Below are 13,163 nucleotides of genomic sequence, written 5' to 3'. Positions count from 1 at the left end.
CCAGATTGGCTGTAAGTACTGATTCAGTATTTCGCAACACATATTGAATAAACTATTTACCATCTGAACACAATTAATCAACAAGCCATTCAACTTATATTATTGGAGGTACACATGATCAACAATCCAGTTAAACAAAAGTTGGTTCAACTAAAAGTTCTGAAGTGAACAGCAAACAGGTTGAACTTATATGAACATTCCATAAAACAAACCAAAGTTTTAACAAGTTTGAATAATGATTGTTCAGTGGTTCTGCTGCATATGTGAAAACAGTGGCTGTCTCAAGGGTGGGATGTTCCGATGAAGGCTGATCACCAGCCGATCACTGCATCCCTCTATCTGGTCACTTGGTGGCAGAGTCAATGAGGCGTGGCCAGTCCGCTGTCCAATCCTGGCTCACCACACAGGCTCATCGCAATCATGTAAATTGATTCTCGGCCATTGGAGCCAACAAGTGAATCAGTAGAGGGGAGATGTGGCTATGGGTTTTAATCAAATGATAGCCCAACAGAGCCAATCGCAGTCACAGAGCTCTTTCACGTCTCCATTTCTATCGACTCAGCAGAGCGTGGAGCAATACTTCCACTGATCATGCTCATCCACAACTTCATGTCCGAGCTCAGGAAAACATTCCAGATCATTCATTTTGAGATGCTTCCTCCAGGGTATTGTGCTCTCTCATTCTTATTGTCGAGTTATTGTTGCCGTGAAAGGAAGAGATGAGCCCAAATCATCGGAGAATGGTTCCGTAACTTTGCTTGTAATTGTCAAAAATGATTCTTTGACTGATTTTAACATCATAAATGTGTCTAGGTCCATTTGGGTCATCATTTTGATAACTCTTACATAGGGGACGCCTCCCGGGAGGACGGGCAGAATTAATTGGAATCGGAGGGATGCTTTGCAAAAATCACTCAAATTGATTTGAAAGTACTGCTGTGACATGTAGGGGTCTAAAGTTTGGAAGAAGTCAGCTAGCCGTACTTCTGGGGAGACAACGCCGAGAGCTGGAAACCCTTCCCCTCTGCTGCAGCCTGAACAACGCAGTCACCATCATCTTCAACAGTGTTTACAAGATCTTGTTCTGTCTTGTAGTCTTACTAGCTTGATAATGCAGTCGACATTCAGCACTGTGACAGTGATGCAACATGCCATCAACAATTTGTCTGAGGGATGGTCACACATTAGAATTTAATTACATAGAATTAATAATCATTGTCATTCTGGTTTGCTGTTTTAGTGTGCATGGTAATGATTAATCCATAAATTAGAACTGAATCTTTGTCATACAGATTTATTGTTTATCCATGCATGGAACTCAATCATTGTCATATTAGTAAAATCTAAATATTTTTTATATTTGTATTCTTATCCTGCACTACTTACTTCCTGCACTTATTGCTTACGACTCGAAGCATGGCTGTGCCAGACGATTGATGTTGAAAAGCGTAGTCTGCGATCACTTCCTGGTCTCGGGTAAACATCCGTCTGCGCACGCATCACCGGAAGGTGACGTCAGCCATTTCTGATTATTGCCGTAAATCCCACAGATGAATACGAAGAGGGGAGGTAGCTGAAAGCGCAGGTTGGGCCCTTATCATAAGTAGTGCAGGATAAGTATACAAATATAAAAAATAATCAGATTTTACTAAATTTTTAACTAATCTTGCACTACTTATCAGACAGGCAGGATGGAGGGCGTGTCATCTGCGGGGATCGCATCGCATGGTAAACAAAGACAGGTCGGTCAATGTCATCAAGTGCGCCGTGGTGGTGGAAAAAACGGCATGGCACCTAAAGCGGACAGCGAGTGACGATAATACACATATATAAGACACGTAGTCTTAAATGGTATATAGCACACGATTTTTAAAGCGTTATAACCCAAGTGTTACTCCTTAACTGACAGACCCAGTTGTTCCAGAACAACTCTGTTCCCACACGGCGTCGGCGTGCTTCATGGGAAGAAAAAGCATGGTGGAAGGTATCTTCATTGCACCTGGAAGAATAGTCAACAAACAGTGACTATCTCTCAGTGGTAATTCGCATATAAGACAGGCAGACTTAAATGGAAAGACCACATGATTTTTAAAGCGAGATTAGCTTTAGGGAAATGCAGTAAAAAAGTATTGACTTGAGTTTTTCCAAGTGTTACTCCTTAACTGACATACCCAGTTGTTTCCCTCGGAACAACTCTTTTCCCACACGGCGTCATTGTGCTTCGTGGGAAGAAATATCATGGAGGAAGGCACCTTCGTGGAATCTGGAAGAATGGTCGGCAGAGAGGGATTACATCTCAGTGGTAATTCGCATAAAAGCCATATACACTTAAATGGAAACAGACCACACGGTTTTAAAGCGTTATTAGCTTTAGGGAATGCAGTACATGCTTACATGTCTCTGACGGCTTGGGTACGCTTAATGTACAAACTGAGTACATCACGCTGAACACAAAAGTAACACAGGAACGTTGTCAACGCCGACAACAGACGATAAAGGCGAAAGAGAGAACTATCAACCATTTTGCGCTAGCAACTGGGTTATAGTGATGAAATCTCAATCAAATACCCAGAGGCACAGAACCATGACGGTGTAGTTCAAACTTGACCCAATTAACACCAAGCGCATGACCGTTGTCACTATCGCTGTGCAAGTCTGCAAGGCAAGTGTTCATGAGTGGCCTGCAAGACACAACGCGTAGGCGGTCCAAGACCGTGTTGAGATTCCTGGCAGGTGTCAAAACTGCAGCCTGAGTACTCAAGCGCGCTAAACAAGCGAAGCATGGACGGTAGCTCCTGTCAATGGGGACTACCAAAACGAAGGAATTGCCACTAACAGAAGTGGCAACTATGCCCCTCTTGAAACGCCTTCCCTGTACAAATACAGCAGGGAGACTGCTAAAACAGGGGGATACATTCAGCGGATCCTGCTTCGAGGCAACACAACTGCTCGAACGACTGCCACTTGTTATACATGTGCCTAATGGAAGTCCAATGTTCATTAGCAAAGCAGTAACAATGCTCTGGCTGAAAAGCAATTGGCGCAGAATGCCGCCTGAAGATGCAGTGTGTTAATTGAACCGTTCTGGCGTGGGATGAGGATGCACTAGGATGTTTCCACATCTGGCTAGTTGAAGAGCTCTTGACGCTTGAAACCAACCTCTTGTTGGTCATCTGGTACCAACTAAATTTAGTCGAAATCAAGTTGTTATTTCTTGATTGTGACTAAAACATTTGGAAGCAAGACCGGGAGGAAATGTATTTTGCGTGTAGCGCCCCCAGGAAAGACTTAAGCCGTCCACTGCCCAAGCTGACCATTCGGAGACGGAGACACATAAACCGGTATCTCTTTGTGTAGCATTCATTCTGTGAAAGCGACTCTGTCAGATCCCAATATAGCGTCCACTAAGATGTACCCGCACCCACGAATATGCTGAGTGCTCAGATGGATATGTCAGCTATTACTGGAAACAGACGGAACGTCTGGAAACAATAACCTGGTCAAACTCTCCTTAAACCCCACAACAATCGTGTTGCCCGTTAGCTATTGCGCCCAGTGACGGATGGTGAGGAACACTGCCTTGAGCTCCAAACTGCTTATTGATCTCACGGCCGAAAATCTGAGGTTATCAGATCTAGTATTCTGCATGGAGGCGCCAATGCATGGAGGCGCCGACTAAAACGTATGTAGTTTGGAACTCGCTCAGTCAAGGTGACTCCACCTAAGACATCTTAGGGCGAGTCCACTAAAAGGAAAAAAAAACTGAGGTAAGTGAGGCAGGAGGCCGACACGTTGACGAACGTCCACCTGTCATTCCCAGGTGGACACATGCAAATCACGCAATATGGCGTAGAGCCCACGTGAAATCACCAAATTATCACTGTTGCTGCGCTAAGCAGGTACTCCCGGTCGAAGGTAAACCTTGGAACCCGGCACATCGTAGAGGCAGAACTATGAAGAGCCAGAACCCATGTGTCCATATGTTGTGACGTATGGAAACCCAAGAAATAACCAATTACGTCAGAACGCATTCGTCACCAATGTACGGGTGTTTGGATAATACAAGGGCTTAGTGGATGAGGGAGTGTCCAGTCATGTGGATCTTGAACTTTTTTCCTTTTGTTGCCCTTGCTTCCGTCACCCTTGAAGGGGACGCAGCTACGTTTATATCCTCTCTTGTTGATGTGAGACTTGTCACCACGTCTCCTACCACGCACCGGCACCTGATTCCAAGCCCACCTAACAGTGTGGCATTGAGGCTATAGTAGGTACTGGATTCATGTGATGAGGGATGTTTGACTTGCAGGAAGGCCGTCAACGCTATCTCCCTGTGAGTAAAGTCACACACTGTTCGATAGACGTCCTTGAACTCATTATTAAAGATGGCAGTCGAGGACTAGGATTGGTGAAATAGATTCCTCGGAAGCTTTGAATCCTAACCGGAAAATCCTTGACCTCAAATAACACTGGCGAGAACTGCCGTAAGTGTTTTCCAAGGACAGTGAGGACCATCCACTACCAAGCCATCGTGCATATAGAAGAGAGGTGACGATCCTGTACGGATTCATCTCTGTCAGGTCTTGAGAGACAGTGTTAATAGTCGAAGCTAAGTTGAGATAGGAAGGAGCATCCGTGTGGATTCCAAATCAAGGGCCATCATCCCTTGAGTCTCGTGCTTGTAAGAAGAAACACTGTCACGCGCTTAATTACATCATCCACCTGGGCTGCCCTATTGGTGAATTCAAGACAAGGGAGTGCATAGACGCCACGCCTGGTATAGGTACCATATTAGTTGAAGTCTTCGAGGGCAAGATGTGTCCGTCTGCCGACGTAGAGGTCAGCGGAGACGGCGGCGCAAACAACAGCTGCCGAACTCTTGAAGATGTGGAGGCGCTGACGCAGTATGTTACTTTATATAGATGCTCAATCTGGTATAGGCGCTGGAGTGAGTGAGTGAGTATGATTTTATGATGTTATAGGCGCTAGATCCAGTAGAGCCGCCGTACAGGCGCTGGATCTGGTAGAACGCTGTATCTGGTAGAAAAAAACGGACAGGCGTTTGAGTGAGTGAGGATGGTTTGATAGGCGCCGTACAGGCGCTGGATCTGGTAGAAACGCCGGACAGACGCTGGACAGACGCTAACACCGACTGCAGAACGCTGAGTTCGTAGTCGATGTGGTAGAAGAGCCGTATAGGCGCTGCAGTGATGAACAGCAGAGGCGCTGTTGTACCAGACTGCCCTGCTAACTAGGTCAAGTCAAATGGGAGTCAAAACATCCAGTGACTGCTGGGCGCGCGGCGCATGTATCTGAGGCGTCAGGAGTAAGACATCTGCCAAGGACATGCTGGAAACAGCAACCTGCAGAAAGGAGACACCAGACACCCTAGAGCTAGAGGACATCAGTGTTGTGGCAAGTATCTGGATGCTTGTCACAGGCGGGGTCGGTGTTGGACCTGGCACTTCAAAAAAAAAGGTGTTATATTAATTAAGTGAGCGCAACTAGCACATTACTTGTGTGAAAAACACACAAAAGTGCATTTCACACAGTGTGAATGAGGGCACTTATGAGATACCCTGCCTTACAAACTATACAGCGTGCGCCATATAGAAACTGCAACATAGCAGAAAACCCCAGTAAACACATGGTAAAAAACATTACAATAGTAATGGAGAACACACGGTGAAACAATGTAATAGTATTGGGGTAGAACAGCATAAATGAGAACAACGTCTCACAAAATACTGACATAAACTGGAGACCAGAATTAAGGCTTAATAATAATATACGATGATAGTATAACATATAAGCATGAGCCGTACAGTCGCTGGATCTGGTAGAACGCTGTATCTGGTAGAAAAAAACGGACAGGCGTTTGAGTGAGTGAGGATGGTTTGATAGGCGCCGTACAGGCGCTGGATCTGGTAGAAACGCCGGACAGACGCTGGACAGACGCTAACACCGACTGCAGAACGCTGAGGTCGTAGTCGATGTGGTAGAAGAGCCGTATAGGCGCTGCAGTGATGAACAGCTGTTGTACCAGACTGCCCTAGCTCAAGTCAAATGGGAGTCAAAACATCCAGTGACTGCTGGGCGCGTGGCGCATGTATCTGAGGCGTACACCATTCAGAACACGTGGCTTCGATGTATTCGTATACAAGGGCTTAGTGGATGAGGGAGTGTCCAGTCATGTGGATCTTGAACTTTTTTCTTTTTGTTGCCCCTGCTTCCATCACCCTTGAAGGGGACGCAGCTACGTTTATACGTGTTCTGAATGGCGAAGTGACCAATAATAGTGATGAAACTACCGTGTTTATCACAAACACCATCACTACAACAGTACTACGAAAAACAAAACAGAAAGGTAATACCTACACTCTCTGAAGAACAAAGGAAAGTACCCAAAAGACAGTTTATTATCAATAAACACAAATTCGTAGGATACAAAACAGTCGATCTGGCAAACCACACATCTTGCGAGGTGTGTGCGAGGCGTGCGAAAAGTAATAATCTGAGGTGGCTGACGTCACCTTCCGGTGATGCGTGCGCGTGCGCAGACGGATGTTTACCCGAGACCAGGAAGTGATCGCAGTCTACGCTTTTCAACATCAATCGTCTGGCACAGCCACGTTTCAAGTCGTAAGCAATAAGTGCAGGAAGTAAGTAGTGCAGGATTAGTTAAAAATTTGATTTATTGTCTATCCCTGCATGGTACTGAATCATTGCCATACTGATTTATTGTCTATCCATGCATGGTACTGAATCATTGCCATACTGATTTATTGTCTATCCATGCATGGAACTGAATCATTGTCACTGATTTATTGTCTATCCCTGCATGGTACTGAATCATTGTCATACTGATTTATTGTCTATCCATGCATGGTACTGAATCCTTGTCACTGATTTATTGTCTATCCATGCATGGTACTGAATCATTGTCATACTGATTTATTGTTTATCCATTCATGGAACTGAATCATTATCACATTGATTTATTGTTTATCCATGCATGGTACTGAATCATTGCCATACTGATTTATTGTCTATCCATGCATGGTACTGAATCATTGTCACTGATTTATTGTTTATCCATGCATGGTACTGAATTATTGTCATACTGATTTATTGTCTATCCATGCATGGAACTGAATTATTGTCATACTGATTTATTGTCTATTCATGATAGGAACTGAATCATTGTCATACTGATTTATTGTCTATCCATGCATGGAACTGAATCATTGTCACATTGATTTATTGTCTATCCACGCATGGCACTTATCGATATACTGATATATTGAATATTTAATTTTACATCTTTGTAAATACAATGAATGTTTCTTCCGTCTCAAAATTCTTGACAGAACACATGTATGTTTAAAAATACCTTAAAAATACATCAAATCCTAATATTTTGCAACCCTCATGCCTGATGACACTGATATTGTAATCTACCACTTGCCACTGTCCATGTACTTGCTAGTTGTTGGTTGTGTCCCTGTGTACAGACAACTCTTTCCAAGTGACTGACTGAGTTTAGTTTTATGCTGCTTTTAGCAATATTCCAGCAATATCACAGCTGGGGGGCACAAGATACGGGCTTCACACATTGTACCCATGTGGGGGATCGAACCCGGGTCTTCGGCGTGACGAGCGAACACATTAACCACTGGGCTACCCAACCGCCCTAACACTTTACAATACAACTTCGAAATAAAAAATGATAACAAAGTATACTCTTCTCCTGCCACCACCCACCCCCTTCCCCTCCACGCACGCACGCATCCACGCACACACACACACACACACACACACACAAAAGACAATATATTCTTCCCATGTATAAGAACACATTGTACATTAAACTTTGAAAGAAGGATACTTAAGACATTGCAGTAATACCAAAAGGAAATCAAGTTTGTGCTATACGCAAAAAAAGTGCTAGACGAATTCTGGTGATTAACTCTTTAAATGGATCAGCCTCTTTGAAGTTTATGACATCTCTGTGCAACAGTTTCTACATTTGTGATACACATCGATACAACATCAACATTAACATTTATCAAGATATATCATATATCAGTACCTGCACCGAGTGCAACCTGGCGACTAACGGGGTCGGGTGGTCAGGCTTGCTGACTTAGTTGACACATGTCATCGTATTCCAGTACACTACACACCAGGATAAAAGGAAACTTAAAGGATAGTGTTTGAACGAGAAAGTGAGTGAGTGAGTGAGTTTTGTTCAATGCCGCTTTTAGCAATATATAACCAATATCACAGCGAGGGACACAAGAAATGGGCTTCACACATTATGCCCATGTGGAGAATCGAACCTGGATCATCGACGTGACAAGCAAATTAATTTGGGCTTGAATTACTTACTTCAGCTGTGGACTCCAATCTCTCTTCATGATCCTTCAAACGTTCCTTCAGCTGCTTGATTGTCACTTCTGCAACAGAAAGAGTGAGTGAGTGAGTGAGTGAGTGAGTGAGTTGGGTTTAATGCAGCTATGAACAACAGTTATATCACATCATGTCAGCTTGATGTGGGAGAAAAGTCTTAAGTGATGCAGGCAATGCAGAAACCTAAGATGGCTAAGTCATGTAAGGCACTCTACTGTGCAGAGTGGCATCCTTGGACATGCCACCAACTGTGCAGGCCCTCAGAATTTAATATTCAACAGTTTTGGTGACCATCCACCCATGCAGACCCTCACAGTAGAATATGCAACAATTGTGGTGACCACCCGCCTGTGCAGACCCTCACAGTAGAATATGTTGTGTTGGTGACCATCCACCTGTGCAGACCCTCACAGTAGAATATGCAACAATTGTGGTGACCATCCACCTGTGCAGACCCTCACAGCAGAATATGCAACAATTGTGGTGACCACCTACCTGTGCAGACCCTGACCACCACCACATGTGATGCTGTGGTGGTGACCCACATGTGCTGACCCTCACAGTAGAATATGTTGTGTTGGTGACCATCCACCCATGCAGACCCCTCAAGGTAGACGATGCAACAGTTTTGGTGACCACCCACCTGTACAGAGCCTCCCAGTAGACCATACCATGGGTATGGTAAGTGCCACCATTGTAGACCCTCACAGAAGACAAAGCAACAGTTTTGATGACCACCCATCAGTGCGGACCCTCACATTAGACTATGCCACTGTTTGGTGACCACCCACCCGTGCAGACCCTCACAGTAGACTATGTCTACTTCACCGAGCTGATCACATTCTCAGGATTGTTCAAACACCTTGTACACTGAATGGACCTGGCTAAGCATGGAGAAGATTTCAGCCTTTCACTGTGTGTTTGTCCCAGTGATTATAATTGGTTCAGCAGCCTGTTCAGAATACAGGAACATCCCCAACAGCAAGCGTATCAATACCCGCACACCGCAACCCCCCACTCCCCTCCCCCCAATCTGTGTCAGCAGTGTCGCTACCCGCACCCACATCCACAGTCAAACACACCATATACGGCTGTACACTTCATCCCAGCTACACTGATCTACCTATATCAATATGATCAGTCAGCGGGCTACGCAAAGTACATGACATACATTCAACACGGCAGAGTTCTACCCCACACGCTACTAGCTACACAACTTTTAACAAAACAGTTTTCCAAAAAGTACATACATTCAACCCACAGCAGCTTGGAGTTCTACCCCCCACAGATTAGTACCTACACAACTTTAAACAAAACAGTTTTCCAAAAAGTACTTTTCTCCAACATGGTTACACCCCTAATACTAACAACTTAAAACTTTTAAAAACAAAACTCCTCATGCATGATAAACAATATTTCTCAGTTAATCAGATGTCAGGCAATGTCATATATGAAATTACTTTCTCAGTTTCTTCATTAAGTCAAGACTGATAGGCATACTTACACTTAATGCAATCATGCAAGATAGAGAATAATTAATCCTGAAGATGCAGATCCCAGACAGATACCCACCCCTGTAGAGCCTCCCTCTGTCTCAACAGTACATCATCTCCCAGCTATAGATGATCATTTCTCGAGGATTATTCAAACAGGACATGAAAGATTCAATTTATTCTGACAATAAGCAAACTGTGTTTAAGTCTACAGCGGCACAGACAAAGCCTGTTGCAGCGACTGATCAGCTCAGGCATGCCGGCAATTACCTATGTGCCGCTTGCTCACCTTATTGTCAGCGCTCGCTCTACGCACCACGCTCGAGCGGGTGTCATACCCGTAATCAGGGAGCTTGCATACGACACGGCACGCACCACTGAACAACAGTGATGTGAGGTGGCTGCTGTTTTCTTCATCCGCAGTGAAGTAACCAACATTACGATCCCCGCGCTCCTGACAGGGGAGCTATTCATCAACACTATTAAATGTTCAAAGCATCATACAAATAAATCTTTGTGTCTATTTGGATGCGGCCAACAGTAACGCTCCTTCAGCTGAATGGCTATCAATAGATATCCACTACTGTTTTATTTTGTCACTGTCAATGAAGTAGGGCATCAGTGATTGTTGAACTCAATGCAGACCTACCGTATTCCATATATTAAGAAGCCGGGGGCCCTCAATTATGGGTTTCCCTTATTGAAATGCCACATTCAATAGACAATTTACAATGGCTGTCATCATCGTGATTACTGATGGATTCAGTATTTACGGAATGGTTTGGATGAATGGGTAGCCGAGTGGTTAAAGCATTCATTCAGTACATCAAGAGACAGGCATCCCTACCCCTCCAGTCTCTACCCCAAGCTCTACAAATTATACCTCAGCCCTGCAAACTCTATCCTAAGCCCAACAATTCTATCCCAAGATCAGGCAGCCCAAGCCTGACAGTTTCTATTTCCTCCATACAATCTCTTACTCCACTCTATAGTCTCTACCCTCACCCTCCAGTCTCTGTGTTCCCAACCTATAGATTGTAGCCCCAGCTCTACAGTCTCAATCCCAACAGCCAGGCAACCCTAGCCCTCTCCCCTGGGTCAGACAGAGCTATAGTCTCTACCACCAGTCGAACAGCTCAGTCCCCTTGGCTCCATCCCCTGGGTCAGACAGTCCCTATCCCCAGTCCTAGCCCTACATCCCCTGGGTCAGACAGCTACAGTCCATATCTCCGGGGTCAGACAGCCCAGACCCTCGTCTCTATTCCTTGGTCAGACAGAGCTACAGTCCCTAACCCCAAGGTCAGGCAACCCAGCCCCCCAGTATCTATCCCCTGGGTAAGACAGAGCTACAGTCTCTATCCCCTGGGTCAGACAGCCTGGCTCCCCAATCTCTATCCCCAGTGTCAGGCAGCCCAGCCCCCCCAGTCTCTATCTCCTGGGCAAGACAAAGCTACAGTCTCTATCCCCTGGGTCAGACAGCCTGGCTCCCAAGTCTCTATCGCCAGTGTCAGGCAGCCCAGCCCCCAGTCTCTATCCCCTGGGTAAGACAAAGCTACAGTCTCTATCCCCTAGGTCAGACAGCTATCCCTGGGTCAGTCCCCAGTCTCTATCCCCTGGGTCAGGTGCTCCCCAGTCTCTAGCCCCTCAGACAGCTCTTGCCCCAGTCTCTATCCCTGGGTCAGACAGCCCAGCCCCCCAGTCTCTATCCACAGTGTCAGTCAGCCCTGCCCCCAGTTTCTATCCACAGTCCCCAGGTCAGCAGCCCAGCCCCCAGTCTCTATCCCCTGGGTCAGACAGCCCAGCCCCCCAGTCTCTATCCACAGTGTCAGACAGTCCAGCCCCCAGTCTCTATCCACAGTGTCAGCCCTGCCCCCAGTTTCTATCCACAGTGTGCAGTCAGCCCAGCCCCCAGTCTCTATCCCTGGGTCAGGCAGCCCAGCCCCCAGTCTCTATCCACAGTGTCAGACAGTCCAGCCCCCCAGTCTCTATCCCCAGTGTCAGTCAGCCCTGCCCCCTAGTATCTATCCACAGTGTCAGTCAGCCCAGCCCCCTAGTCTCTATCCACAGTGTCAGTCAGTCCAGCCCCCCAGTCTCTCTCCCCAGTGTCAGTCAGCCCAGCCCCCCAGTCTCTATCCCCTGGGTCAGTACTACAATCTCCATCCCCAGGCAGCACTGGAGAAGGAATGTCAAGAACCAGATATACAAAACTATTATTTGTTGTTAAATTATTTGCAAATAAGCATGACTCACTCAATATGTTTTGGTGTCTTGTGTCTTGCGTTCCACTTTCCACATGCGGAACTGTACAGTCACCAGTTATGTACAACACTGTAATGTGTCATTGATTATTTTTCAATCGTCGGCCATGATGCTCCAGAGTCTAAGCCAAGCCTGCCAGCTGGCCTTGTATCGTATATTGTATAACAAACATATTGAATATCGACACCAGCAGATGTGCCATGCACGCTATAGATTGTGGTGATGAGGAACAAACACACGTCATGGTCAATATACCTAGCTCCTATAATCAAACCCTTATCAAACTCCAACATGTTGCTCCAGATGGATCAAAGCAACGGTTCTTTCTGCAGATGCTGTTTCATCTCAGACGCTGAGCTTTTGTGCTTCAGAACAATGGTCTGGCCCTAAACAGGCTTCTGATCAAGAGACATCATCCTGTTTCCAGTGTATCACATCTCTACTACATTCCATAACTGTAACATCACGATGTGATAATGTGTCACGTCCAAATATCCAGCAAAGGTACCAGACCTCCTACCGGGTATCCATCCCCTTACCAAAATGGATCTGACCTCCTATTACTGGGTATCCATTTGACCCCCCGCCTATTACTAGGAGTGAAACAGTATACTTCGGTATTAGTAGAACCGCGGTATTTTGCCTTCAGTTTGGTATACCATAATGAAATCACCATACAACTGGAATAATGCAGAGTGCGTTGTTAAACAATAAACAGGCTGCATTGGAATTATCATAACCACTACCGAGTATTAATCCCCTATAGGGTCCACCCTTCCATCACTGTGTATCCAACCAACCACCCATCCATTACTGGGTATCCATCCAACCACCCGTCCATCACTGGGTATGAATGGGTATGTATAGCCACCCTTCTTATGACAACACGCTGATGAAAACCCGCTTACTGAAACAATTATATGTAATCTCCAGAGAATTAATGCAAATGAAACAAGAAATACTATATACTTGCAATTTGTTACCGGGAATGATTTTGATTTT

General features: G+C 45.5%; 1 protein-coding gene across 1 annotated transcript in view; it reads right to left on the bottom strand.

Annotated features, from left to right (window-relative positions):
- The window catches only part of LOC124283059 (homeobox protein cut-like 1), a 126,562-nt gene that overhangs the window by 56,334 nt on the left and 57,065 nt on the right, over window positions 1-13,163 (bottom strand). Inside the window, 1 exon segment of the mRNA XM_046719079.1 lies at window positions 8,389-8,456. Coding sequence (XP_046575035.1) covers window positions 8,389-8,456 — 68 coding nt within the window.

Source organism: Haliotis rubra, unplaced genomic scaffold (assembly GCF_003918875.1).
Source record: "Haliotis rubra isolate DU_JTF1 unplaced genomic scaffold, ASM391887v1 Scf309, whole genome shotgun sequence".
Lineage (NCBI taxonomy): Eukaryota > Metazoa > Mollusca > Gastropoda > Lepetellida > Haliotidae > Haliotis > Haliotis rubra.
This window is presented reverse-complemented; position numbering and strand designations above follow the sequence as displayed.